This window comes from Gossypium raimondii, chromosome 3, assembly GCF_025698545.1.
Source record: "Gossypium raimondii isolate GPD5lz chromosome 3, ASM2569854v1, whole genome shotgun sequence".
Classification (NCBI taxonomy): domain Eukaryota; kingdom Viridiplantae; phylum Streptophyta; class Magnoliopsida; order Malvales; family Malvaceae; genus Gossypium; species Gossypium raimondii.
This window is the reverse complement of record NC_068567.1, coordinates 7,098,918-7,125,446: the sequence shown is the minus strand read 5'-3', so window position 1 is coordinate 7,125,446 and position 26,529 is coordinate 7,098,918. Positions and strand designations below refer to the sequence as shown.

The 26,529-nt window shown below is 33.2% G+C and overlaps 2 protein-coding genes across 5 annotated transcripts; one reads left to right on the top strand and one right to left on the bottom strand.

Annotated features, from left to right (window-relative positions):
• Positions 1-10,608: 10,608 nt before the first annotated feature.
• On the top strand, positions 10,609-12,710 carry LOC105796909 (uncharacterized). Its single transcript, XM_012626753.2, has 4 exons — positions 10,609-10,864; positions 10,957-11,012; positions 12,216-12,282; positions 12,373-12,710. Exons 1-4 carry the CDS (start codon positions 10,736-10,738, stop codon positions 12,451-12,453), a joined length of 333 nt encoding a protein of 110 aa, XP_012482207.1. The 5' UTR covers positions 10,609-10,735; the 3' UTR covers positions 12,454-12,710.
• A 52-nt stretch (positions 12,711-12,762) lies between these two features.
• LOC105796908 (serine/threonine-protein kinase STY46) lies at positions 12,763-17,948 on the bottom strand. Of its 4 annotated transcripts, none has more exons than XM_012626751.2 (14): positions 17,850-17,948; positions 17,352-17,765; positions 16,741-17,158; positions 16,061-16,655; positions 15,835-15,875; positions 15,365-15,433; positions 15,129-15,229; positions 14,908-14,986; positions 14,636-14,734; positions 14,195-14,263; positions 14,047-14,096; positions 13,833-13,914; positions 13,532-13,626; positions 12,763-13,196 (listed from the first exon to the last, which is right to left on the bottom strand). In XM_012626751.2, exons 2-14 carry the CDS (start codon positions 17,747-17,749, stop codon positions 13,073-13,075), a joined length of 2,220 nt encoding a protein of 739 aa, XP_012482205.2. In that variant the 5' UTR covers positions 17,750-17,765; positions 17,850-17,948; the 3' UTR covers positions 12,763-13,072. The 4 variants fall into 4 exon arrangements, 3 of the variants coding, with proteins under 3 accessions (XP_012482205.2, XP_052484017.1, XP_052484018.1); XM_052628057.1 differs by having other exon boundaries at positions 12,763-12,956; positions 13,052-13,196; positions 17,352-17,928; XR_001134558.2 differs by having other exon boundaries at positions 13,161-13,196; positions 13,532-13,637; positions 17,352-17,928.
• Between the last annotated feature and the right edge of the window lie 8,581 nt (positions 17,949-26,529).

Below are 26,529 nucleotides of genomic sequence, written 5' to 3'. Positions count from 1 at the left end.
TTTGTACTATCAAATATTGAAAAATATATATTTGTTTCAATACCAAATAAGATAAATATTTTCTATCTGTAATGATAAAATTCATTATTACATTTTCCATATCATTCCTCAAAGAATATTATCAGAAAGAAAATATTTGGGCATACGCCACATATGTGGCTAATAATCTTTCATATCACATTGATAACATAAGTTATCTTTACCCTTTGAAAAGTTATTGTAACACCCCAAACCCAGCCCAGACGTTATGACCGAATTTGGCGGTGTCACATGAAAGTGTTTTTCGTAAAGTGAGTTGTCGTTAAAATCCTCATTTCTTTATCACTTATTTACACTCTCTTTTGCTTAATACCAAAACGTGTCGATCAATTTCAAACGTGATTCATATTCATAAGTTATTTTCTTTCAAAACGTTATAAATTTTCAAAACTTTATTTATCGCGGAAGCTTTTTAAAACAGTTTGCCAATTTGTGCGTATTTTGTTAAAATGTTTGTTTCATTTTGAAAACTCGATTATCCCTACTACTAGCAGTTGTAAGTCAAAATAATAGAAACCCCAAATTAAACATAACAAAATCCAGAGATGCCATTATTACAGTAAAATACCCCTAAAATAAAACTGAAATTATAATTAAGTACTAAATCGAATTAAATAGGTCGTGTGGCCACCGCTGAGTCCTCCGTCGCACCGATCTGCCTATGTTTAGGGATTACTGTACAGTCAAATCAGAAGGGTGAGTTTTTAAAAACTCAGTATGTAGTCCCATAAAAAGCAAATAGACAGAAAGCAATCACGGTCTGGGCCTAGGCCCTTTTCAGTGTCAAAGATAATATCAGTTTGGGCTTTAGTCCATCTCAGCACAGAAGCAATCATGTGTTTGGGCCTTGACCCATTACAGTAACAATAATCAGTACAGTAACAGATTATACAGTATACAGGTCCTACCCAACCATCCACTACACTCCATCTCTGTCTAACCTTACACTCCATGTGGGGATATAATCAACCCACCAATCCTTACATTCCAAAAAGTACCGAATGCGACACTAGGCAGTAATTGCAGCTGAGCTGCAAGTAAGTTAGGCTCGAGGCCTTTCAGTACACTTTCTCCAATCAATATTAATCCCCAACCCAATGCAATGCATCATACAATCATGTCATGGTATCATGTATAATCAGTACAGTGCGAATAACATGCTCAACATACAGACATACATATCTATCTCATATAAACATATAACAGTTTTTCATTCATTTCAGTCAATAAGGGGTCCAGGTAAACTTACCGACCCTACAGTAGGTCCATAGTCGACTCGGGCGACCTGTGCGACCTTAGCAATCAAACAGTGAAAATGGGCCCACAAACCCATGTTGTATGCCCATGTGGGCCCACACAACCCAAAATGGCCTTGGCCATGTGGATCACACGACCTGGCCCAATATTCTTACACGTCTGTGTGGTCTACCCGTATGGGGCCCACGCGCTCGTGTATTGTACATGGCAAGCCTCGTTGATCACACGTCTATGTTCGGTCACACGGCTTACCACACGAGCGACCATACGCCGGTGTGGTGTCGACAATCACATTTTCGGCTTTTCATCGATTCTCGTTTTCAAAGTTATTTTTACACACATGGGTCGTTCTCGATGCTTAAGCACTTCCTAATCTTCTGCAACCTGCAAGCAGCGTTCCCTATCTTGCATTTAACAACTAAAGCATAATTTAATTAATACCAAAACGAGCCAAATGCACTCACTTACCGCAATCACCCCCGACTACTGGCACTAATCAATTCGTTGGAAAGAAAAACCGCTTCACGATCGTCCCCTATATACAAACAACAGAATCAAAATATTTTGAAACCAAAACTAAACGAACACAACAACACTACTTATTGTTATCGCACGGAAATAAAAGCTGAGGAGCCAGATAGACCGAAACGAAATATAAGGGGAAACACTTAAAATTTTGGCAACAAAACAAAACAAAAAAGAAAGAGAATTGGAGGGGAAAATGGCAGCAATGGGGGATTTCGGCTGAAAGCAAAAGAAAAAGAAAAGGTGGAGAGGGGAAAATTCGGCAGGTAGAGGGAAAGTACTTGAAATCTCGATAGCAACATAGGAAGATTGAAGTCAAAAGAAAACGAAAAGAGGGTGGGGAAGAAAGGAACATAATTCAACTATGGAGGCAGAGAAAAAAATAAAAATGAAAGATGGTAGAGGAGAGTTCTGCAGAGATTTTTGAAATCAAAGGGTAACTCCCCAAACTCCTTGGTTTACTCCACTAAACCACATCCATTGCAACCACTCAGAGCATCCTAGTCCAACTCAAACGCCTCCACTCCTTACTTTTCTCCCCAAATCCCTCAATCCACTCCCCAAAAACCGTCCACCCCTCTCTCAACCACCTCATTCAAATTTCACTCCAACTCTTCAATAGTTCGGTTAGACTAAAACACCCACACGGCACTCGCAGCAAAATAACACACTCCCTAGTGCACATTAGTACTTGAACTCAAGACTACTAGCGCTTTGCCACTCTACTTATCCATCAGAATGGGTCAGACCAGCAGGCCCATTCTGATATATTTCACTAACATTTATTTATAAACCTACTGGCTAAGGATAGGAGTCTATTCAATTAAAAACAAAATTTTTCTCAAGCTAAGGCTAGAACTTGGGACCTCTCAAACACTTCCCAAAACATTTAACCACTGAAGCAAACATGTATTTATGTCACAAATATACGAAAATAGATATATAAGGGATTTTTGGGGAGTTACAGTTATCTTGAGAACTCTCATTATTCTCTTATTTATTATTATATTCCCACTTTTAGTGATCCATGAGTATATCTTTTATTTTCTTTATGTCTACATTCACTTTGGGAAATGCAGCAAATCTGGTAGACAGGTTTTTAAACGCCTCTATTGATTTTTTATTTCATAATTACCATGTAAACATGTGTAGATTTTAAATCGAATCTATTCATTCATGTTGTCATGATTATTCTCCAATTATAATATACATGATATTATAAATAAAACATAGTAAAATATACCGAAGATTTTTAACATCATCGTCATCACCTTGACTATTATCACGAGCATTATTACAAGTAGTAAAACAATTTTGTTTTCGTAATAACATTTATAATCTAATAGTAAAATAATTTAATAACAAAATTTTCATGTACGATGCTTGAAAATTATCCGATACACATTGAACCAAATTTCAATACTACATATATATTATAAAATATTATCTTGTTCTAATAAAATATTTATAAGTTCAATTTAAAAGATATCATACAATCATTTAACATTATCAAGTTAATAAGACTCAATAGTTCCTATCAAATTTCCTTTAATAAAAAATGGTAGGTTAATAATACTTTCCATCATAATTTTAATAAAATTTCAAAAATATTTAATAGCAAGAATTTCATAATCAAAATTTAAACATCTAAATATTATGCATAATACAACTTAATTAAAAAGCTTAAAAAACAGAAAAAAACATGTCATATTAATAGCAAACATATCTAATCCACAATTATGTCTTTTACATAAAAAAACATATGGTTGAAAAAGAAAGTTAAATATCATCGAATGTGAAATTTATGTTTAATAAAAAGTAATAGTGGACATACCTTAATTGAAAAAAATATGGTTGAAATATAAAAGTTTATTACCAAATCTATTCTTTACCCATACTTGTATGATTATAAATAAAAATTGGAAATAAGAACCATAATCCATTCTAAGATTGAATTTTTCAACATATTGAAGATGAAGTTGTAAGGAGAAAGTTTAAAGTGAAAATGAATTTGATTTATGGACGAATTTGAAAGATTTTAAAAAATAGAGAATCATTGTGCTGATAACATGTTATAAAATAAAGAGAGATGGAGAGAATAAAGAACAAAGAAAATATAAACGTAATAGAAGACGTACTTTATTGATCAAAAGGGTGATTACAATGCTTCATAAGAGTCTCTATTTATAGGCATAAGAAGTATAAAAGAAGTAGAGATTTAATTTTAATAACTAATAGAGTTTAAAGTATATCAAAACTTTATCTTGATCATGATGAATATTTTTACTTAATAAGATATTCATAACAAAAACAATATATTTATTAATTAAAATAAAAAAAGCTTGAAACAACATGAAATAAAAATGTGTTTAGAAGAGAGGAATTGAACACGAGACTTAAGTATAAAACACTAACATTTAACCATATGAACAAAAAAATTATATTAAAAGATTTAGAAAATGCGATTTAAAGAGAAAATATGTCCAACTAGACGCACTTTTCCATTCCCTCTTAAAAAATGACATGTTTTCTTAAATTTTCAATAAAATTACCTATTTAACCACTGATGCGGTCGTTGAAAACACTAAAAATATCATATCCCTAATAAATAATGAAAAAAATAGTAAAAGGGAAGTAGGGTCAAATCCTCAAGGACTAGACTTGCAAAATATCTTGTTCTGTGAAATCCTAGGCAAAATCTTGCCCAAGAAAACTTGCGTGCCTGAAAAAAATAAAATAAACAAATAACATAATTAAATGTTTGGATTTGAAAACGAAAAATAAAATAAAAACAAATTTAAGAATATTGAATCGAAAATTAGAGAAATTAAAAATAGAATTGAGAGAAAGGAAATTCTTATGGGAGATTCCAGCCTCCAGTTGTCTCGTTCTGCCTTGGGTTCAATCCTCGGCTTTTAGATGATCCTTCCCAAACCGAATAAGCCAGTTATAGTGGAAGAGGACGCCTACGACCACCAGCTCCAAGGATTTAGACTTACGATTTAGTGGAACCTGACTCTAGCCAACAATCGCTTCTGTGGGATCGTCTTATGCTAGATCAACGCTTCTCAATGGAGAATCCCACACCATTTTTTCTCTTGGGCTCGCCAACCTCTGACACAATAAGCTAACGAACCGACTGTGGAACCTTCCTAAAACATACAAAGCGACCGCCTTTGCATACGTTGAAAAACTTACTTCTTAAGGGACATGGACGGAAGCGTCAGCCTCATAGTGCGGAAAAACGATGAATACTCAGCGAGGAGGCTAAGTACGGATTCTAAGCCTCATGAACTCTTTTGGGGATTTTTGACAACCTTCGGCTAGATGAGTTTAGTGGCTCATGATTGTGGTAAAAAAGAAAATAAATAAATAAAAATAAAAATATTATTAAAAAGAAATATGAGAAGAACAAAAGCTTAAACTTTTGGGGAGAGAGTGTTTTGAGAAAAATATATGGGATCCTCTTTTGAGTCACTTCACCCCCTATTTATAGTGCTAGGGGAGATAGTCTAATCCTACTTAAATTCCTAAAAGATAAATACATTTAATTGAAGATAAATAAAGATAAAATAAAATCCTAAAAATAATCCTTAATAATTATCTCAATATTAATTATCCTAATATAATTAAAATAGAGTTTAATAGAATAAAATCTCTTCCTTTTGTATTTCAACCCTTGTGTCCTCCATGCTTGCACTTTTGGCACAAACTTTTCCTTGTGTTGCACATTGGCCCATTTTATCTCTAAATTCACGCTTTTGGCCCTTAATTTTGCTTTTACCTCAAATTTAGTCCCTATGAGGTAAAAGATCATAAATAGCTCAAATTAGCAGGATCATACTCAGAATAAATACATAATTAATACATAAAAATACGTTATTCTAGAGTGTTATCAACCACTAATATATTTTTTGACATATATAACTAATTTATCCCAACCTTATACTAAACAATCCTAAATCAACAATCTTTTATCTGTCACCACCAATGACACCCATTTGAGACCATAGGAGGATGGGATGACATGCACAGGTAATTTAAGATTTCATTTTAAGGGGAGTGAAATATAAATATGATCTAACTATAAAAGTATCTTAGTACTTTTTAAATATTAATATAGTTTACTTATAAAGAAAATATAACACTATTTTTTAAAGTCGATTGTTTTAAACAGTATTGTTTGATTTTTCTTTAAATTGAAGTCATCGATAAGAGAATCAGTTGAGAATTACTTGATTTTTCTTTCTCGATGTATGCCACTAAGTAAATCAATGTTAGAGCTATATCCTTCTTTTATTTTCATTTTTGAAAATTATTTTGGAGTGATGAGAGAGGTTAATTGGTGATAGATTCATGTCCCCAACTTAAAAGAAAGAAACAAAAGAATTTTAAAAAAATTGTTTGCAAAATATTAGAATCAATTATAAACTAAAAGAAAACCCTAATTTTCATTGGAATATATATATTTTGCCATGTCAATCATGAAATACTTAGGAGGGAGAACAAAAATTCGTCTAAAATAAAATGAAGAACACCTAAATACAATTAATGCCTACTCTGAAAAACACCAATTGGATCCTAACAAATAAAAACGAATCATCCACGAAAGAAAGGTCCAAGTTTATCTTTCGTATCTTCCAACCCAATTGCTACAAATTTCTTTTTTTTTCCATCATATATTTTATTGCCTCAATAATTTCTCCACTTGGGGACGTAAAAGAGGATTCTATTTACTTGTTCTGATATAAAATAATAAGCTCATAGGCTTAGGGTGGGTTTGGATAGGCAATTGGATGCGGTGCGGTGCGTTTAGCTTCCTTTTTGTCTCACGCTACAATATCGCTACAATATCTAATCTCACAGCCACCGCTGTTTTTACACTAACCGTAGGTAAACACACTGCCCATCCAAACTCACCCTTAGTCTTGCTTCATCGTTGAAAAACAAAAGAATGCTTCCATCTCCATGTCGCTCTAGTCTTACGCCGAAAAAAAATCTTTAAGGCAAGCAGGAAAGGAAAGCCAATTGGGAAGTAGTAGAAACCAAAGGGCTTCCTACCTCCCAAGTCCAAGCAGCATAACATCTCACATTTCCATCGCCAAGCAAAACACCCAACATGATTCGTTTGCCACACAACCATAAAATCAAAATGTTCAACACTCATTTTGCAATCTTAAGCGTTGTTTGCTTAATCCTTACTTAGCATTACTTCTCAAAAGTATTTTTAAGCTAAAAAATATTTTTGAGGCTAAAATTTTCTGTTTTTATTCTTGGCTAAAAAAGTGGTTTACAAAGTATTTTTTTTCTTTTCAAAAATGCTTTTGAAAAGCTCAAAACTATACTATTTAATAATGCTTTTTATCCTGAAAATATTTCTTAAAAACAATTCTAAGCTGATCCTTACTCTCTTTTCTAGACGCTAAATTGTGTAATTGTGCATTAATTCCTTACAAGAAATCCTAACCCCTTCGCACTCGCAGCCCAGCTGAACACTATTATGGCGAATATTACATTCTCCAACAATGGGTAGGCTTGATTGAACATTATCCATATTAGGCATAATTGAACATGTTACCTTCCAAAGTGTTAGTCAAAAGTTAGTGCTTCATAGGAGAATGGAAAACAAGATTAGCATTGAGGCATGTGGCACTGATATTATCACACTGAATAATTGGTGTTCGAGTGGAGGAGAAATACAATTCAAACAAAAATAAATTAAGGTAAATTACTTCAATGGTGACTCTAAATTTATTGTATTTTTATTTTGATTACTCTAAAATTAAACTTTTCTTATTTTGATTATTTATCTATTAAATATCAAATGGAATGTTGACCGTAACAGTACGTGTATATATATTTCCACGAATTTATATTAAATTTTGAAAAAAATTAAATCAGGTAGCATGAAACGACTGCATTTCATCTCTTAAAAAACGAAATAAAAAACATAAAATTGGGTAAAAAATTATGGAGATAACTTTTGGGAAATTTTGAGTTATTTTGGAGTTAGAACCATAAATCAGTGGAACTAGCACAAACTTACAAATTTTTTGTCGGTCATGATTTTATGGCGCTGGGGAATATGAAGCAGCTTTCGAGCTTCAATAATGGTTAAATCCAAGTCACAGTAAAAGTAAATCACCTACTTCAACCCTTCCTCCACAATTTTCAATGCAATTCACTGTAAAAAAAATAAAAAAAAAAAGTAGAGAAGAACAAAAGACAAAAGGAAAAGTCCTTGAAACAGCCGGCAACGAAAAGCCTATACATTGTTGATTTCAATGAATGACCTTGGTTTTAGTTTTCGTGAAGTCGATGAACATTAAAAATTGGAACCATGCAAGGCTGCAACTGCAGTTACAGTGAAGCCAACAAAGCTACGCTAAAGGCTAGAATTTTCAATAGAAAGAAAGCAAAAAATTTTTAGGGATATTTCCTTTATGGGTCCTTAAACAATAACCAATTTAAAATAGTGTAAAATGAATTTTTTTGGGGGGGAACTAATTTAATAACGAAAAAGAATTATCCAGATGAGTTTTGCAGTGGCATTGGTAAGTGCTTGATATTTTGGTTCAGTGGACGATTGAGCAACAATCTTTTACTTTGATGATTTCCAAGATATGAGATTACTACCTAGATATAGTAGATGTATGAGTCGAAGTTGAGGTTATATCATCTGCCCAATCTGAATCACTAAATGCTAAATATAGTAATGTCATGATGAATTATTCCTTTAAGGTACCAATGAGATTGTGTTGGTACGAAAAACTGTTCAATTCTTGGTATCAAACCATTGAAGCTGGTTTCAACCCATAAATAGTTGTGTATTTACAAATATGATGTGACCTTTCCTTATCAACAAAACCATAAGGTTGAAGTTTAGAGGTGCTCATGGGCCGGGCCGGGCCCAGAAAAAATTTCGACCCGGGTCATAGGCCCGGGTCCGGCCCGAAATATGGGCCTAGAATTTTGCCCAGGCCCGGCCCGGGAAAAATTTCATAAGCCTGGGCCTGGCCCGGCCCGTTTTTAAAATAATTACCAAAAATTTATTTTAAAAACTAAAATAAAAATTAAAAAAAGTATTTTAAAAATATTTTAAAATTAAAAAAAATTTAAAAAGTATTTTAAAAAAATTTTAAAATTAAAAAAATTTAATAAAAGTATTTTAAAATTAAAAAAATAAAAAATAATAAAAATATTTATTATATTCGGGCCGGGCCCGGGCCAAAAAAGTCGTGCCCGAGGCCCGGCCCGTTTTTTAATCGGGCCTCGTTTTTTTGCTCAAGCCCATATTTTTACCCAAACCCTCCCATATTTCGGGCGGGCCGTCGGGCCGGGCCGGGCCGCCCGGCCCATGAGCACCTCTAGGTTGAACTATATAGACTCTTTCATATAATCGACTTGTAAAAAAGGCACTGTTAACATAGAAGTTCGACAAAGGCATTACCCCTAAGTTGCCTTAATAGAGACATAAACATATTGAGTAAAAGTATTATAAAGGCCATTGTAGTAAAAGTTAAATAATATTTTATTTTTATTAAAAAATGAGTAAATTAGTCCCGTATATATGGGTCAAAGTATCAATTAAGTGACTATTTTATTTCACGTTAATCATATATCACGTCACATGAGAGCAACTTAATCAATATGTCAAATTAATAAATTTTGTCAAAATTTTAAATAAAAAAACAAAATTCACAAGTTACACATTATGAAATGGTTAGAAAGAATGTTGTGTTACATCCAATTGCAACATAAAATGAATGAATGAAAACAACATACTTAGGTTGCTATAGAAAATAACATACGACTAGTTGATTGCCATTATGTCATTTTTGGTGGAAAATGACATCTCAATATTGCATTTCATAATTTGAATTTCACTTTTTATTTTATTAATTATTATTGTATTAAGTGATAAAAATTCAATCTTTCATAAATAAAATTTCAAGTTGGAATTTTATGAGTTGAAAAATAATGTAAGAAGAGTTTTACACTAATTACAATTACAAGTCTAATTTAATTTAATTTTAAATTTAGTCGGAGTTTAATGTGATTATCAAATACCGTAAATCTTATGGAAAAACAATTATTAAATATTTAGAAAGAAAAAGTTTTAGCCAAATGAGTATTAGCTTGAACGGTATAGGCATTGTTGTCAATATAAGAGAACGTGAGTTTGAGTTCATTGAAGTGCATTATCCTCCTCGTATTCATGGGTTGGGGAGAGGATATGGGTAGGGGTGTTCATAGTTTAGATAAAACTGAATTAACTGACCGAATCAATTTAATTTTGTTAATCAATCGGAGGCCGGTTAATGAAATGATTTATTTAAATTTCGATTATCAGTTAATTTGGTTCTAAATCAGGTAATTAATTGAATTAGCAATGTATTTTCTGAACTATTATTTTTATCTGTTTTATAATTATTTTAACCAAAAAATAAAAAAATATAAAATTCGTTTAATTTGGTTAATCGATTGAATTAACCGAAATATTTCGGTTCGATTAATGTATTTTAAAAAATTCAATTCGATTAACGGTTAAAAATTTTTACATTTCGGAAAGTTCAGTTAATAATAATTCGGTTCGGTTAACTGACCGTTTGAACACACTTAATTATAGGTAATTCTAGATATGGAGTCAAAAAGAGACAAAGCGATAAGGAGATTATTAAAAAAACAATTTAGTTTAGATAAAACCAATATACCGACCTGAATTTCGAAAATGGGCCGAAAATGAAATTTGAAATTATAAGACGGGCCTTGAAAAACCCTCGACATAAGTTTCCAATTTTGAAGGATTTGATAATCGCTCTCTTTATCACTGTTTCTTCAACTGAAAACTCAGGTGGATTCAACGAACAACGTTAGGGCTTTTTACCATCTGAAGCTTAACCAATAGCCGACAATGGAAGCCGGAGATGGAGGCGTTGACGTAGTCGTTGACTCTAAGGATTTACAGCAACAGAGTAAAGCCTTCGATAAACTCACCGATCGTGTCGAAGATCGCCAGCTCGATTCTTCTCGTGCCCAATCGGTCTCTTTCGATCTTTAGCTTACGCTTCTTTTTTTCCTTTTCGTTTTCTTTTGCTTACGGGATTCTTTTTCTTGTTCTTTTTTACGTTGCAGGCCATGGCATCGATTGCGGCATCGGCGGAAGCAGAAAAGAATGCAATGAGATTGAGGTTTGATTTCTCGAATATTAATTATCTAAGTTTAATTTTAGTCCAATTTGGTTCCTTTTTGTTTTTGTTACATTCGTTGAATTTTGATGGTTGGATTGGAATTTTCAGAAATTTATGAAGATATTAATATCTGACACTATATGATCCAATAAATATATGAAAAAATTTATAAAGAAACCGAGTATAATCATATCGAACACATTTTTTTTTATGTGTGTGTTTTGTCATTAAAATTGTCAAAAGCTTTGTGTATAAGGTAATTTGAGGTAGGTCATAAGGTAACCTAAATAATTCTAATGCTGCTGCTAAAACCCAGGAGCCATATCATTTTAGTTGAGGTCTTTTTTTCATGTATTTAGAAGGTCATGATTCACTGTTGAGTCTAGATATGCATTGTACACAGTTTTTGAACACGAATTTTTCGAGAAAAATGAAAAGTCGGAATGACATAAGCATATGAATATATACCAATGAGATTGATATAATACAATCTCAATCTACATTCATATTTGATTTCAATTTGCAATATTAGGTTACCTTTCATTTCTTTTCCGTAATCCTTGTTTTCTTCTTCGGCCGTGCTATTATATGTTCCTTGAATCTCTTTTTGCAGCATGATAATGTGTAGGCCATATTGAAACGTAAGGTTCAATGTCATAATTTCTCAATCTCAAAACTCACTTGCACTTTTAATTTCTCTACTTGGTTATCCAAACTTAAGACTGCAGAACTTGCCCATTTAGTTTGCAGAATATGCATATTTATAGCTAATTGCACTGGAAATCCTCAAACTAGGTCTCAGCTTCTAAATTGGTACCCAAACATCAAAACATTTTAATTAGATTTTCAAAATATCAGTATTGTATCAATCAAATACTTCTGTCAACCTCGTCATTAACTTAGTCGTTTAAGTACCAACACAAACCGCAAACATATATACACCTATCACACTAACGAGTTTTTTTTTGTGAAGAGAAGTATCCCTCCTACCAGTTAATGATCAATTTTTTTTTTTTTTTAAATTTGTCAGATTTAATTCAACATGTTTTAAAGATGCTTCACATTTGATTTGTACTAACATTTAGCACCTAAATGGATGTTTAAGTTAATGAAATGACTTGATTCTTGTTTACGGACTTAAAATTTTTCACGCGCTGTATCAAATAAATTTACTATATACTCGATTTTGTGCGTTCCATTCAGAGAGAGAGAATTAGCTGCAGTAAAGATCAACGCGGCCGATGTGGACATCATCGCAAACGAACTAGAGGTTGGCTGCTTTTTCTTCTTCTTATGTCTCTTAAATATCTCTGTGATATGCCAAAGATGCTAATACTTCGATCTTTTGCACCGGAAAAAGTTGGACAAAAAGGTTGCAGAGAGAACACTTCGCGAGCACAAAGGTGATGCCGTTGCTGCTATTCGGTCCTTGCTTCACTAAACCGGGCCCAAGTCGGTGAAATAAAACCGATATTTCTCAAAGTTTTTGACAAAACCCTTTGTAAGATGGAGGCCATATGACAGGCACAGTTACCTTCAAATCGCTTAAACTCAATTTTAATGGTGACTATGGCTGTGCTTACTGTTTTCCCATTAGAACCTAGCGTTAGAAGAGCATATTGGATGCTTCTTTAACTTGTTGAGACATGAAAGATCCAAAACCTAGTTATCTGGAATGTTCCGAGTTTTCTGATTTCAGTTCGTGCTCGATACAAATTCCGATCTAGAAGAGTATGATCCACAATATAAATATATATAATATATACCTTTATTGACGTTCCCTCCGAAAAATTTCCAGGCTGACATGAAAAAGAACAAGCGACATTCACTAACAACCAATCCAACCACATTGAAATTTGGGGTTGCTCACACGGTACCGTCTCCTTTTCAGCTTTGTCTAGCCTGAGATTTTCAACGCCAATGTTGCGAGTCTAGGTGGCAATTCTGCATTCCACAACCGGCAATTGAGTGTAAATGTTAGCAAAAAGAATGCCCATGCTTCAACCAATCGAGAGCTTTTGCTGAGGGAAGAAATGAACCCCAAAACACTTGGATTTGATTCATGATCCCTTTTGAGAGCCGCTGGACGAGTTACGGGCTTCCTGAAATTGGATGGTGCATCGTCTTTGAAGCACTCTAAGCTTGTCCATCAGTTCCAGAAATGTTGGCCGACTTTGAGGATCACTGGTTTCGGAAAAAGTTATAGTTTCAAGGGTCAGATCACAATTGAAAATTACAATGACTACATGAGAAACAAAGTTTCCTTTAATCCTGAAGACAATCGGATCAAAATTCATAACTGAACTACTACCAAAGTCGATTGTCTAAATGGTTCTTAAATGGTTAGGCCATCACATCTTATTGTACGTAATTTGATTAAAATATCATGCGATGCTTGAGGCTTGTAATGGTATGTGGTTCATAATATTGAATTAACTAATGTATCGGTATGCTACAGCTCGGATCTAAAAAAACAAGAATGAAACCAAACATGAAAACGTTATGAGGAGATAACCCACCTGAGCCAGCAACTCTCAATTATAGAAGCCCACAGTGGATCTAAATCGTTCGGAATTTCCAGCCGTTGGTTCATGAACCCGACAGCTCCAATCACCTACAAGTATCCTAAACACACTGTTGTTCATACATGCAGAGCTACAAGACTTGCAATGCTCAGTAGTTCCTAAAGTGAAAATACTGACTTAAAGATAGGATCCAACATAGGATCACATCTTTAGAAGAGATGCAGATGGATTGATGATGATAGACTCTTCGCATGTAAATATCGCATTTTTTAAAATCAAAAGTTGAGAACTATACCTGTATTGAGTTGAGATTCTCCCAAGGTATCTTCCCAGTAGCAAGTTCCCATAATATGACTCCAAAACTATAAATATCGGACCTATGTGTTTGCCAGAAAGAACAAGAAATACAAGGTCAGAAGAGAATAAAAATGGTGAACGCGATTGGGCTCTGGGATGGGGATATGTTGTGTGAAGTGAAAAAGAGAGGAGAAGAGTCGTTTGCAACATACTTCTCATCAGAGGGCTCATTGCGAAGAACTTCTGGCGCCATCCAATGAGGCTACAAGAAAACTCGACCAAACTATTAAGTTATGCATCCTCTCACAATGATTTAAACTTAGATTAATATTGTTGATGAACTAAAGTTTCAGTCAATACCGTTCCTTTCCCAGTCTTAGTAGTGAGAAAGGTTGCATGCTTGAGACGTGACAAACCAAAATCGCCAACCTGGTCAGATAAAAGGTAGCCCTAAAACAAGTATCTTCGAAACCCTGAGGCAAAACTGAAACTAGATCTCCAATCAAAGGCGGAGCAAGGGGGCTGGCAGAGGCCCTGCCCCCTAAAATGAATTCTTTTTTCATTTAAGCCACTTTATATTTAAAAAAAATTTAAATTAATAATGATAAAATTTCACTTTGACCCCAAAAATGATAAAATTTAATTTATTCCTTTAAAAATTATAAAGATATTGACTATTAAAAAAGTAAAATTGCATTTATAATATCGTAAAAATATATAATTTAATTTCGGGCCCCTGAAAAAATTTCTAGTTTCGCCCCAAACTCCAATTAGAACAGATGCACATAACTAAAGGCAAACCTTCACAGTCCAATTCTTATCAACTAGGAGATTTGAAGACTTCAAATCACGATGAACGATAGTCGGATTGCAATGGTGAAGATAATTCATGCCTCGTGCCTTAGCAGTTCAATCAATAAGAAGAATTAATGAGGGCAGGGCACTCCAGCGGTGCAAACAAGAATAGATTAAAAAAATACAGATTGGCGTATGATGGCACTACACGCCACCACAACTTGAGGAACACCACGAAGTTGCAAAAAAATGAGAACCCAAAACTACTTGAGACTCACAATATCCAGAGCCATATGAACACGCCGTTTCCTCTCTAATTTTGCAGCATTCCTCTGTAGCAATCGAAACAAACTCCCACTACATCGATAAAATATAAATAAGCATTCATTAACGATGAAGTAAATTAAACCAACAAATCTACTGTTTCAAAGAACAATAGATATGCAATGTTAATGTTCCATAAATGCCAAAAAGGAATTTCAAAAGGTTGAGATTGAACCGTTGAAGGAATTCAGTAACAATGCAGAGACGTTGAGGTGAAGTGACAGCTCCCATAAACAGCAGAACATTTGGATGCCGCAGTCTTTTCATCAGAGAAACCTTCAAAGCAGAAGGGAAATAGTCAGAGCAGAATTAGAAGAGGAAGAAAGAAACTCAAAACGATAACAAATGCAGTTATCTTAGCCAGTTGGCGACTGCAAAGCAATTTAAATGTAATTTTACAATAATGCACACCTCCTGTCTAAAAGAATGTATGACATCATCTGAATATTCCAGTTTCGGGAATACCTTGACAGCAACATCCTGCGATAACATGAAAATGGTAGATTTCCACAAATAGTAAGGTGATTTACATTTTTTTCATGCTTCCTACCATTTCTATGTAAAACCAATATAAATAACTAACGAGTAAAACAGCTCATGTATAGCAATGACATCATGCCTTCCATTAACCGGAATGGACTGCAAGTATGGCATAAGATCCTGAAATGAACTCCGGATTTTTCATATTGCACTGTCTATATTAGACTTAGGGATCAACGTAGGCGATGAATCTATAATACTCAACACCATATAGAACAATTGGCTGATGGGTTTGTCACCAATTTTCCAGTTTATACGAACTCAACACCATATAGTACCATCAATAATGTGTTTATTCATCTTCCCAAAAGAAAGGCAGTGAAAGGAGTAAGAGAACATACTGATGCATACCACAGACCATGATATACTGTTCCACAAGAACCTACAAGGAAAGCAAAGGAGAATTAAGTACGTACTTAAATAATTCATGCTGTGGTATTACCCACGACATCAAGTAAGAATGAAGTAGAATCAGTAGAGAGTTTTAACATAAAGTAATGGCTCTAGTTATAAACAAGTTCATAATTCCTTCATGTCTCCCAGTTGCTGTTAATTGACGGAAATTACCTTGCCCAATTTGCTCTCCTATCGTCAACTCTTCCCACAAGATTTCATTATCTACACAATCAGTGTCCATATGAACTATATTAACAGGACTACCACCAGTACTCCCCGAGCTTCTGGTACTGCTTGTGCTGTTAACATTAGCAGAAGATGATGAAAAACCTGATGCCTCATTGTTGATAGGGCTGTCATGCTCATTAATATGGTCTTCAAGTTTTTTACCCAAATATGGGCCCTTTAGCAGAAATGTTTCGTTCTCTTGATCATTACCCTCACAAGGCCTTATGGAATGAGTAGTCTTGGCCTCTGATTCTTCTTGACTGTTCCCTTTCCAAGGCAAAGATATCCCTGTCTTAGCTATAAAGGTCGTAAAATTTTGGATTGCAGGTTTTCCTTCATTCTCATCACCAAAATCTATAGAGTTCATTACAGTGGACACGTTATCAAAAGGATGAAGTACATCATGGGAGGGTGGCCACATATCTCCCTTCGGTGTACAGACTCCACTGTAAGTTGCGTCTTCTTTATGATCATAAGGATCAACACGATTCTCGCCTGTCCTAATTCTGGATTTCACTTTGTTGCTCACCTTGGACGCCTGCTTTGGTTAACTCGTGAATCAGCCCAAATCAAAACAAAAGAAACCAAACATAATCATATATAAAGAATTAAGAAACTAATACCAAATTTGATATTTTTGATACAATTGCAGCTTGCAGAGGCTGCTGAGGATCAAGACCAAGTTTAACCGAGATGGTGTTTTTAGACCGGGTAAAGGCTGAAGAATTTCCCTTCGGTTGCCTTTCAGCTGAAAATTCAAACTTGGTTTCTTGAAAAGGCCGTGAATCACAGGTCACAGAAGTGATTCCCACCACAGAACCATCTTCATCATAAAAAGGAGTAACAGTTGCAACTACAGAAATATTCTCCCCTAGTCTATTCTTAATAGGAAACAGTCCAGTCCAACTCTCCCCAATAATAACCCGTTGAACTATATTTACTGCAAACCCGAAATCCTTAGGATGACAAACAAGCTTAATAATATTTTGTCCTAAAGCTTCTGCTTCTAAATAACCATAAAGTTTTTCAGCACCTCGGTTCCTGCAATAAAACACGCAATTTTAAGAAAAATAACTCTACAGGGATGATAATCCTTACCTTGTATATTAAGAAACAAGATCAAATCATATCGTTAATCTAGAAAAATAAATCACGAACATTGCAACTGAAAAAGAAAAAGAAGAAGAAGAAGAAGAAAGGAAAGAAAGAAACCCCATTCAAAGTTCAAACTTACCAAAAGAATACACGGCCTCTAAGATCATATATATAAACAGATTGTCCCATAGACTGTAAAATATTTAAATACTGACTGTTAGTCAAATTAGCGGCAGCTGTCCGTGAATTCCCGGTTCTTGTTCTTCTTGCGTCGCCACCGCCTCCATTTGTGGTGCCGCAGCTCCCGCTTTCTATTCGTAACGGAAGTCGAACAGAACCAGAACCGGCAGCAGCCGCCGCGTCCCCGAGAAATAACGGCCGTTGAGGGGAAGTACGGCGGGATCCTCGACGACTTGAGTCATGAATTGACTCACCGCTGGATTGTCTTAAACTTGACATTTCTCGCATGAGATACGCATGTCCTACTTCCAGTTCTTGGATCTTCCTCAAGAGCTCCTCCCCTAGCGGCGTTTTCATTGTTTGCTTTCCCTTCCTTTACACAATCAGTTTGAAAAACAAGCGAAGCTTCAAAGCTTTGACAATTAAATAAATTAAATTCAAATATTTTTTTCATCACCTTCTTCCACTTCAAAACTCTCCTCTGTTAAGGAAGCCAAAACTCAGAAAACTCCACCCATTTCCTTTTTCTACTTTTGGCGGTTTCCTTTTTTTATTTTTAATTTCATAATTATCAAATGAATTTAAACTGTTTGATGACACATGTCCGACACCCGTCCTTGTATAACATTATTTTTTAAATATAATTTTTAATATTATTATAATGATATTTTTTTAAAAAGCGTGGAATGACATAAGCATGCCAATGAGATTGATCAATATTAGCTTCTTGCTGCATAATAATTTCTAGGCCATATTGAAATGTAAGATTTAGGGCTAGTTTGGATAGGCAGTGTGTTTACTTCTGGTGAGGTTAAAAATAGTGGTGGCGGTGAGATTAGTTACTGTAGCGGTGAGATTGGATACTGTAGCGGTAAGATTAGAAACAATGGTGGAGTGTGTGTGGATTCAAACGCAGCTGTAGCGGTGAGGTGAGAATAAAAAATGACTATTAAGGATATCATATTAGAATTGATATATGATAGAAGTTTTTTAAATTATTTTACTTTTTTAAAATTATTAAAATATGTGAATTTATAAATTTATTTAATAAAATATTAAAATATATCTTCCAGTATTTTAATGATTTATATAATTAATTTAAATTATTTATTAGATAAAATGATAATTATTTTTATTTTTTATAGTTAAATATTTTTTATAACAATGATAAATATTATTTTCACAAATAGTAACATTATACTTGGATCAAATTTGGGAAAGAAATTAGTTTAACTTTCAAGAATAAAATGGTAAAATAATAAATAAAAGTAATGGTATTTTGTCTCTTAAAAATACCAACAAGACCTAAGGGTTCCAATTCTTCTTTGAAACCTCCAGTGAGAAATTTAGTTGTCTAGTCTTGGTGGAATTGAATTCTCACTAGACTGATCTGCTTTTCCAAACACCATGGCAGTGAGGTTGGCACCCTCAACTGCACCTCACTGATGTACTGAAGCAAACCAAAGGAAGCCTTAATGTCCTAATTTTTCATTCTCAAAACTCACTTTTAATTTCTCTGGCTTGGTTATCCAAATTTAAGCTAATTATATTCCTCATTTTTAAATTGGTATCCAAACTTCAAAAGTCTTTAAAATATCAACCTTGCCATTAGCTTAGTTATTAAGTACCAACACAAATTGTAAATACGTGTACATGCATCACACTAACGAGGGTTTTTTTTTTTTAAACAAAACTGGCTCTTCTACCTTTAAATGATTCTATTTATTTTATTTTTTAAAATTGTTAGATTTAAGTTGTTTATATAATAGATACACACATGTTTACAATTTAATTCAGCATGTTTTAAAAATGTTTCACATTTGATTTGTACTAACATTTAGCACCTAAATTGAAGATTAAGTTAATGAAATAACTTGATTGATGCAATGTTTATACTTAAAATTTTTTAAATAGTTTTTAAGTTATTTTGTGCTTAATCATCAAACAATTTAAAAGTGTTTCACATTTGATTTGTACTAACATTTAGCACCTAAATTAATTCTTTGAATCTTGTTTGTAGACAAAATGTTTCACGCACTGTATCAAATAAACGTCCTATATATTTGATTTTGTGCTTTATTTGAACCGTACGCTATAATTCTATTCCATACAGAGAGAAAGAATTAGTTGTAAAGATTAACGTGGCGGATGTGGACATCATCGCAAACAAACTAGAGGTTGGTAATCTGTTACAAATCGATGTGGCAAATTAGGCTTTTCCCGACACACTTAAGGAGCTTTTTCTCGAGCAAAATAGCGTCTTTAGCTTAGTTTTTAACTATTTTCGTATTTTTTATTAATAAGTGAAAATGTCTTGTTTTTGTCTATTTTGTAACCCAAATTGGTCGATAGCACCATTGGCGGCCTAATGTGTGTTTGAGTGATTAGGGACATGTTGGAGGTTGAAAACGAGCGAGAACAACACCAAGGCAAAGGGTATCACAATTCCAAGGAATAGATATCGCGATACCTCCAACAGTAGAGGAGAATGAAGACTCCCTTCAGTGGTATCGCATTACCTCTTTGGGTATCACAATATCCACCTTTTAAGGAAGGCCCCAGGGCTCAACACTGCCCGATATATCGCAATATCCTCTTCTGGGTATCGTGATGTCACCTTCGTCAAGGGGACAAACTTGGACAAAAAGGGTAGTCTTTGTCTACCTGGTCCACTAATCACACAAGGCCCGTGTACGGGCATTTTTTTACAATGAAAAGTCATCAGAATACATTTCAAAACAACCAAAAATTGCTAAGGAAGAGAGAGACACATATTAGCTTAGTTTTTGGTTTAGTTTTCTCTAGGTTTTCTTTAGTTTTTCTCCGCACTTTTCTAGGATTTTTTTTTCTCTTCTTCTACCTTAGATTATAGTTTATTTTTCTGGATATACTTCTTGTTCTTGTTATTCTTAGTATTAGTTAAGTTAGCTATTACTATAGCTAAGGTTTATTTGCATTTTTAGTTGCTTTCAAGACCTTTTAAGCTTAAGTTTAATGTATTTCAGTTTATTTTACTTTCAATCTATTAAAGCTTATTCCTTTAATGTTTCTTACTTTAGATTTTCCTATTAAATGCTTTTGGTTCATGCTATTTAAGTTTACTTGCATAAAAATCTTAATTTTTACATTTTTCTTAAGCTTTACTTTCATGGCTGCCTTGTTTTACATTTTTATGTTTATTTCTTTTACTTTGAGCATGAGTAGCTAAGCCTCAAAGGAGGTTGGTTGATGGAGACGTGGGTAAACTAAAACTTTTGGACAAATGACTAAATCATAATAAATTGGACTAAATCGAATAGAACTAAGAACTTAGGTAGTGACACCCCTAAGGGAATATCAAGATAAAGTGAGACCGAAAGATAATCTTGTCGTGCACCCGTTCATTAGTCTTGGATTAGCGGTGGGATCGGAAGATAAATTTGACCTATTTCGTCTAAGTCAATGAAATTGATATCAGAAGATAAAATGGAGCCACTTGATAATTTACGCGATTTATATCCCTTGTCCGGGACTCAGTGAATCACATTGAAGTCAACCAACCCCTATTAGTTATTTGTTGAATAGCCCTTTAGTTTTACATTTCTTGCAATTTAGTCCTTAGAATAGAATATTTAATTTTCTTACAAACTCATCTTGTTATGAATTGTCATACTATAAAATCCCATTAGTAGCCGTTTAGAGTCTATTGGATATGCTAGTTATTTCTCAATCGCCTCTTCCTTTGGTTTCGACCCTTTGAAATGCTTCGTGTTCCGTCGGAATTATAAATATTACAATTGGCACTGTACGCTTGAAGTAAAACTGGGCTTTCAAATTTGTTATATAATTTTTTTTAACGCGTACACGCGCAACCGATCAATTGGCTTCTTTTTCTTCTTCTTCTTATGTCTCTTAAATATCTCTCTGTGATATGCCAAATATGTTAATACTTTGATCTTTTGCATTGAGAAAAGTTCAACAAAAAGGTTGCAGAAAGAACATTTCATGAGCACAAAGGTGACGTCATTACTGCTATTCGATCATTGCTTCACTAAAACTGGGCCCAAGTATGTGAATGTTATTAGTTAAAAACTAAATTAAAAATGATGTGTAGTAGTACCAAGTGAAATGGGGCGTATAAAAGCTTTAGTGGGTGTATAGAAACTTTAGTGAAATAGGGCGTTTTGATCCAAGTCAACTTTGATAGTAACCAACTTTAGAGCCGTTGTAGTTTTTTTTTCTCTTTCTTTCTTTTCTTTTTAACAAATGGTTGTAACAAAGAGAATGCATGAATTGAGTATTGTGAAAATTGTCTCTCTCTTTTCTCTCTCTTTCTCTTATTTTGTAACATCCTCCAAAACCCCATTGGTTGTAAATAATATGAGATAAAATCTTAGCAAAATAAGGTATAAGATAAAAGAAAATGAAAGTTTCAAGTTATCAAAAGAGATTTAAATCAAGAAGCATGTCATGATGTATTAAATTAAGAAATGAACTAAATTGTAAATATGTAAAAAGTTCTATAGAACAAGTATAAATGTAACATCCCTAAAATTGATATATAATGAAACTAGTAATAAATTGAATAATGTATAATTGATTTTCGGTAAAATGAGAACATAATATAAAGATGATAAAAGAGAATATTGAGAAGTATTAAAAAATAATAATTAAGAAGTAGGCTTTAGTATATTGATTTAAAGTAAGGACTAAATCATAAATATGTGAAAAGTTTTTGGCTCAAGTGTATATATTCAAAATTTAGAGGATTGAAGTGTAAAAATAAGAAAATTGAAGGACCAAAAGTGAAAACAACCCAATTTACTATTATATGGAATTGGCATGCAGAGACCAATTTGAATAGGTGAAGAATTATGAGGGATTAAATCGTAATTTTACCAAATTAAGTGATGATTCAAGGATGAAATTTTGAAAGATCATAAAAGGCAAAATGGTCAATTAACACGAGGAAGAATTCTAGAATGTAATGATGATGATGATGATATTTTGGTGGTATTTTTAATTAATTAATTAGTTAAATATTATCTTATTAATATTTTAATTAGGTATTTATTAATATTTTATTTAGAAAATGGTAGTATAAAAAGAAAGAAAGGATGAAGGAAATTTATCATCCTTCCAACGTGAGTGAAAGGGTGAGAAAAGAAGTTTTTTTTTATAATTTAGTCCTTTGTCGTGAAAACCTACCTTTTTACCCAAGTTTTTTGAAAATTTCCTTAGATATTAAAGAGAGAAGGTAAAGTAGAGATTCTAGAGATTATGTTCATCAATTTAGAAGCAAGAAAATAATAGATGAAAATAGAGAAAATGAGAAGAAAAAGTAAAGAAAGTGGCGAAGATAAGAAATGCATGGAAATGAAGAAAAAATGAAGAAATTCTTGACAAATGAGGTAAGCTTCATACTAAACCTACTTGAATTTCAATAGTGGTGAAGATCTTGCATGGTATGTTATTTTCACCCAGTTTTCATGATTTTTATGTTTTTGTGATTGTTGTATTGATATCTAGATAGTTTAGGGGCTAATTTGTAAAGTTGTCAAACTTTAGAAAAATTACCATTGATGTTTTTGAAGTATTTTTGATGTTGTTCTTGAGCATGAAACTTGATGATAATATTGAACTAGTTTGTAAAGTGATTTTTTTATTGATTTTCATTTTTAATGATTAAATTGAAAATAAACTAAAATGGACATGGTTTTTCTTGAAAAATTCTGAATTTTAAGGTTGTTTTAGAGTGGTTAAAGATTAGGTTCCATGGGTTAAAAGTTAATTGTGAGAAATATATTTGTTTTGGTCTTAAGGACCATATTGAATAAAGTGTAATTGATTGGGGAAAAATGAAAAGTTGTAAATAGATTGAAATATGTACTAAAGTGTATATTATACGAAATTAAAGTTGATAATTGAAATAAATCATTTTACATATCAAGAACAAGTTGATAACTGGTGAAAAGGGAAAGTTGATGAATAGTCCTTGAACTTTTGTTGTTCTGTAATTTGACTCTAATAAGTTCGTACGGTTTAATTTTAGTATAATTTAAACATTTAATTAATTATGAAATGGAATTGTTAAATGACTTAAAAGTGTTGAATTGTAGTAAGTGGGTTTATTTGAGACAGAATTCATATTGAATGTTGTTATTCGATAACTAAGTGAACTGTTGAACGTCAGATAGGATACGATTGGCATGCCAATAGGTTATATTGCACAATGTACGAGATTGATTGATGTTAAGATGATGATTCTATTTTATTTTTGTTTACTGAATATACCGAAGTTCAGCATTTGTTGTGAACTATCGCGTTATATTACAGTGATTCAGGTGTGTTTCGGGGGCGGATATAAAGCCTTTGGGCTTGGCACTCAGTGCGGAGGTGTGTTTCAGAAGGATGTTAGCCTACGAGCTTGGCACTTGGTGCCTAGGTGTGTTCTCGGATGGTTAGCTCATTTAAGCGTTTTGGTGTGTTTGGAAGGTTAACCATGTATCCGAGCATATTATAATGTTCATCAGGTTTATTTTCAATGGTATAATGTAATTGATTTGATTGTTCCATTTGTAATTAAGTTTAAACTCATTGTGATTTGATTATGGACGACATGATTATGATTTATGACTTTTTTGTATTTTGTATTAGATAAGTTTAGTCGGTAAGTTAATTGTTTTTAATCATGGAACTTACTAAGCTTAAGTAAGCTTACTTGTGTCTTTTATTGTTTTCTTGTAAATACGTTCTTGTAGAAACATGTGATTGGATTGACTCAAAGAATCACACTATCTGGAAATCTTGTGGTAGTTTTTGAATGTTTAACTTGGGTTATATGACATGTAGTAGGTGAATTGAACTTATGTTGGTAATTTGTTAAACTTGAATGATGCTTTTCTTGATATAGATTTTGAGTACTTTTGAATATGTTTTGGTTAGTATATATGTATGTATGGCATTTGTTAGTATATGTGGTATAAGTTTTATATAAGAATGTGTTATGACAATTTAAAATATGGATTGATGGGAGTGGTGTTTTTGTATGAAATGCTAATGACGATTGAGTACTTTGAGTGCACATACTATGGTTTGAAATGTGACATTGATTTAGTAATTGAATTGTGGTGTCAATGAGGGCACATTGGTTAGATACTTAGGTTGAATACTTTGACATGTTTTGAGCTTTTTTAATTGAGTTTTGAAGAGGTTTAAGTTATGGTAATTGAGTTACTTGATGTCCAAGTCATTATTGTTTTAGGTGCAAGTTTCACACGGCCAATGACACGGCTGTGTGACACAACATCGAATGCACACATGGGCTGGCACACGACTTGTGACATGGCCGTGTGCCCATAATTTGAATACTCATATGAGCGAACATACGGACTGGGACACGGCCGTGTTACCTGACTTTGAATGTCCACACGGTCTGGGCTATGTCACACGGCCTGGACTTACGGTCATGTGACTCCTGTTTCTTAAAATTTTTAGGATTTTAAAATTTTTTTGTTTTGTTTCAAACTAATCCTGGATTGATCCTAAATTGTTTTTAGGGCCTTGTAGGCTCGATTTAAGGGTCGTATTAATGGTTTTGTTATATTTAAATATGGTTAGTTGAGGATAGTATTTAATTTGTATAATTGCTTCTGTTTTGATATGGAATGTTCCGTTTTGTATAGTAACACTTTGTAAGTCTAATCCGACGATGGAAGCAGGTTAGGGGTGTTACAAGTACCAAGTAAAGTAGGGCATATAAAAGCTTTAGTGGGTGTATAAAAGCTTTAGTAAAACGGGGTGTTTTGATTCAAGTCATCTTTGACAATAACCGAATTTGGAGTCGTTATTCTATTTTCCTTTTCTTTTTAACCAATGGTTGTAATAAAGAGAAGGCATGAATTGAGTATTGTGAAAATTGTCTCTCTCTTTCTCTTGTTTTCTTTTCTCTTTTCTATGAGTTTTCTATTTTTAGATTTGTGGTTTATCAGTGAAATAAACTGATATTTCTCAAAAAATTTTACAAAACTCTTTGTAAGATGAAGACCATATGACAGACACAATTACCTTCAAATCGCTTAAACTCAATTTTAATGGTGTCTATGGCTATGATTATTGTTTTCCCATTAGAACCTAGCGTTAGAAGGGCATAATGGATGCTGCTTTAACTTGTCGAAACATGAAAGATTCAAAACCTAGTTATTTAGAATGTTTCGAGTTTTCTGATTTCTCAGACTCTTTAGTTGCTGCTTGTGGAATTATGCCTCGTATTTTGTGGCTTTTCTTCTCTTAGTTAAACTCTATTTTTAGTTTTCTATTTAAACTCCGATTAGTATATGTTATTTTAATATTAGTTGACCTACAAATTTAGCTTATAAATAGACCTTTTTTCCACCCTAGAAAGATAACCAATTACACATTTAGGTATTAAATTTTACAAGCTTTCAGAGAATTTTATGTTTAGGTTTTAAAGGTTCTTATTTCGGGGTTTAGTTTTATCTCCATCTTTTGTACTCTTCATTTTTTTTGTTTTAGTGAAATTATCTTTGCTCGTGGTTCTTATATTCTTCGGTGGGATTTTTCCACGTAAAATATTTGTATTTGATCTTTTCAATTATATTTGTTATTTTACTTGTTCGTTGCTTAACTGAGTTTATCACCAATAAATTTGTATCATAGCTAGTTTGATTTTTCAATTAACCCGTTCAGAGATGGAAGCAACAAGGTTTGATATTAATAAGTTCGATGGCATCACAAATTTCAATCTGTGACATGTTTGAATGACGATAATTCTGATTTAGAGCGATCCTCAGAAGGTCCATAAAGAGAAGAAGCTTGCAGACATGGATAAATCAGAATAGGATAAGTTAGATAAAAAAGCTTTATCCATAATTCAATTATGTCTAATAAATAATGTGTTGCAGGAGGTTTTGATGGAAAAAAACGACATTCACCTTATGGAAAACATTAGAAGTCCTCTATGCGATAAAGTCTCTAGCTAATCAATTAATGTTGAAACAATGTCTATACATGTTCCGCATGTACGAAAGTGAGCACCTTAGAAATCACATCAATCAATTTATTACTCTTTTGAAGACTTTTTTTATAAAAATAAATCAAAATTTTTATTAATTAAAAAAATGACCCACTTTTTTATT

What these genes read in the sequence shown, in the direction of transcription:
- LOC105796908 (XM_012626751.2), bottom strand. Translation starts at nt 17,749, where the DNA reads ATGAAAACGCCGCTAGGGGAGGAGCTCTTGAGGAAGATCCAAGAACTG. An exon ending in AGAGGCCGTGTATTCTTTTG is followed by an intron (nt 17,159 to 17,351) that starts GTAAGTTTGAAC and finishes GTTTTATTGCAG; the next exon opens with GAACCGAGGTGCTGAAAAAC. An exon ending in AGGAGAGCAAATTGGGCAAG is followed by an intron (nt 15,876 to 16,060) that starts GTAATTTCCGTC and finishes CTTTCCTTGTAG; the next exon opens with GTTCTTGTGGAACAGTATAT.
- LOC105796909 (XM_012626753.2), top strand. Translation starts at nt 10,736, where the DNA reads ATGGAAGCCGGAGATGGAGGCGTTGACGTAGTCGTTGACTCTAAGGAT. An exon ending in AAGAATGCAATGAGATTGAG is followed by an intron (nt 11,013 to 12,215) that starts GTTTGATTTCTC and finishes CGTTCCATTCAG; the next exon opens with AGAGAGAGAATTAGCTGCAG. An exon ending in TCATCGCAAACGAACTAGAG is followed by an intron (nt 12,283 to 12,372) that starts GTTGGCTGCTTT and finishes CACCGGAAAAAG; the next exon opens with TTGGACAAAAAGGTTGCAGA.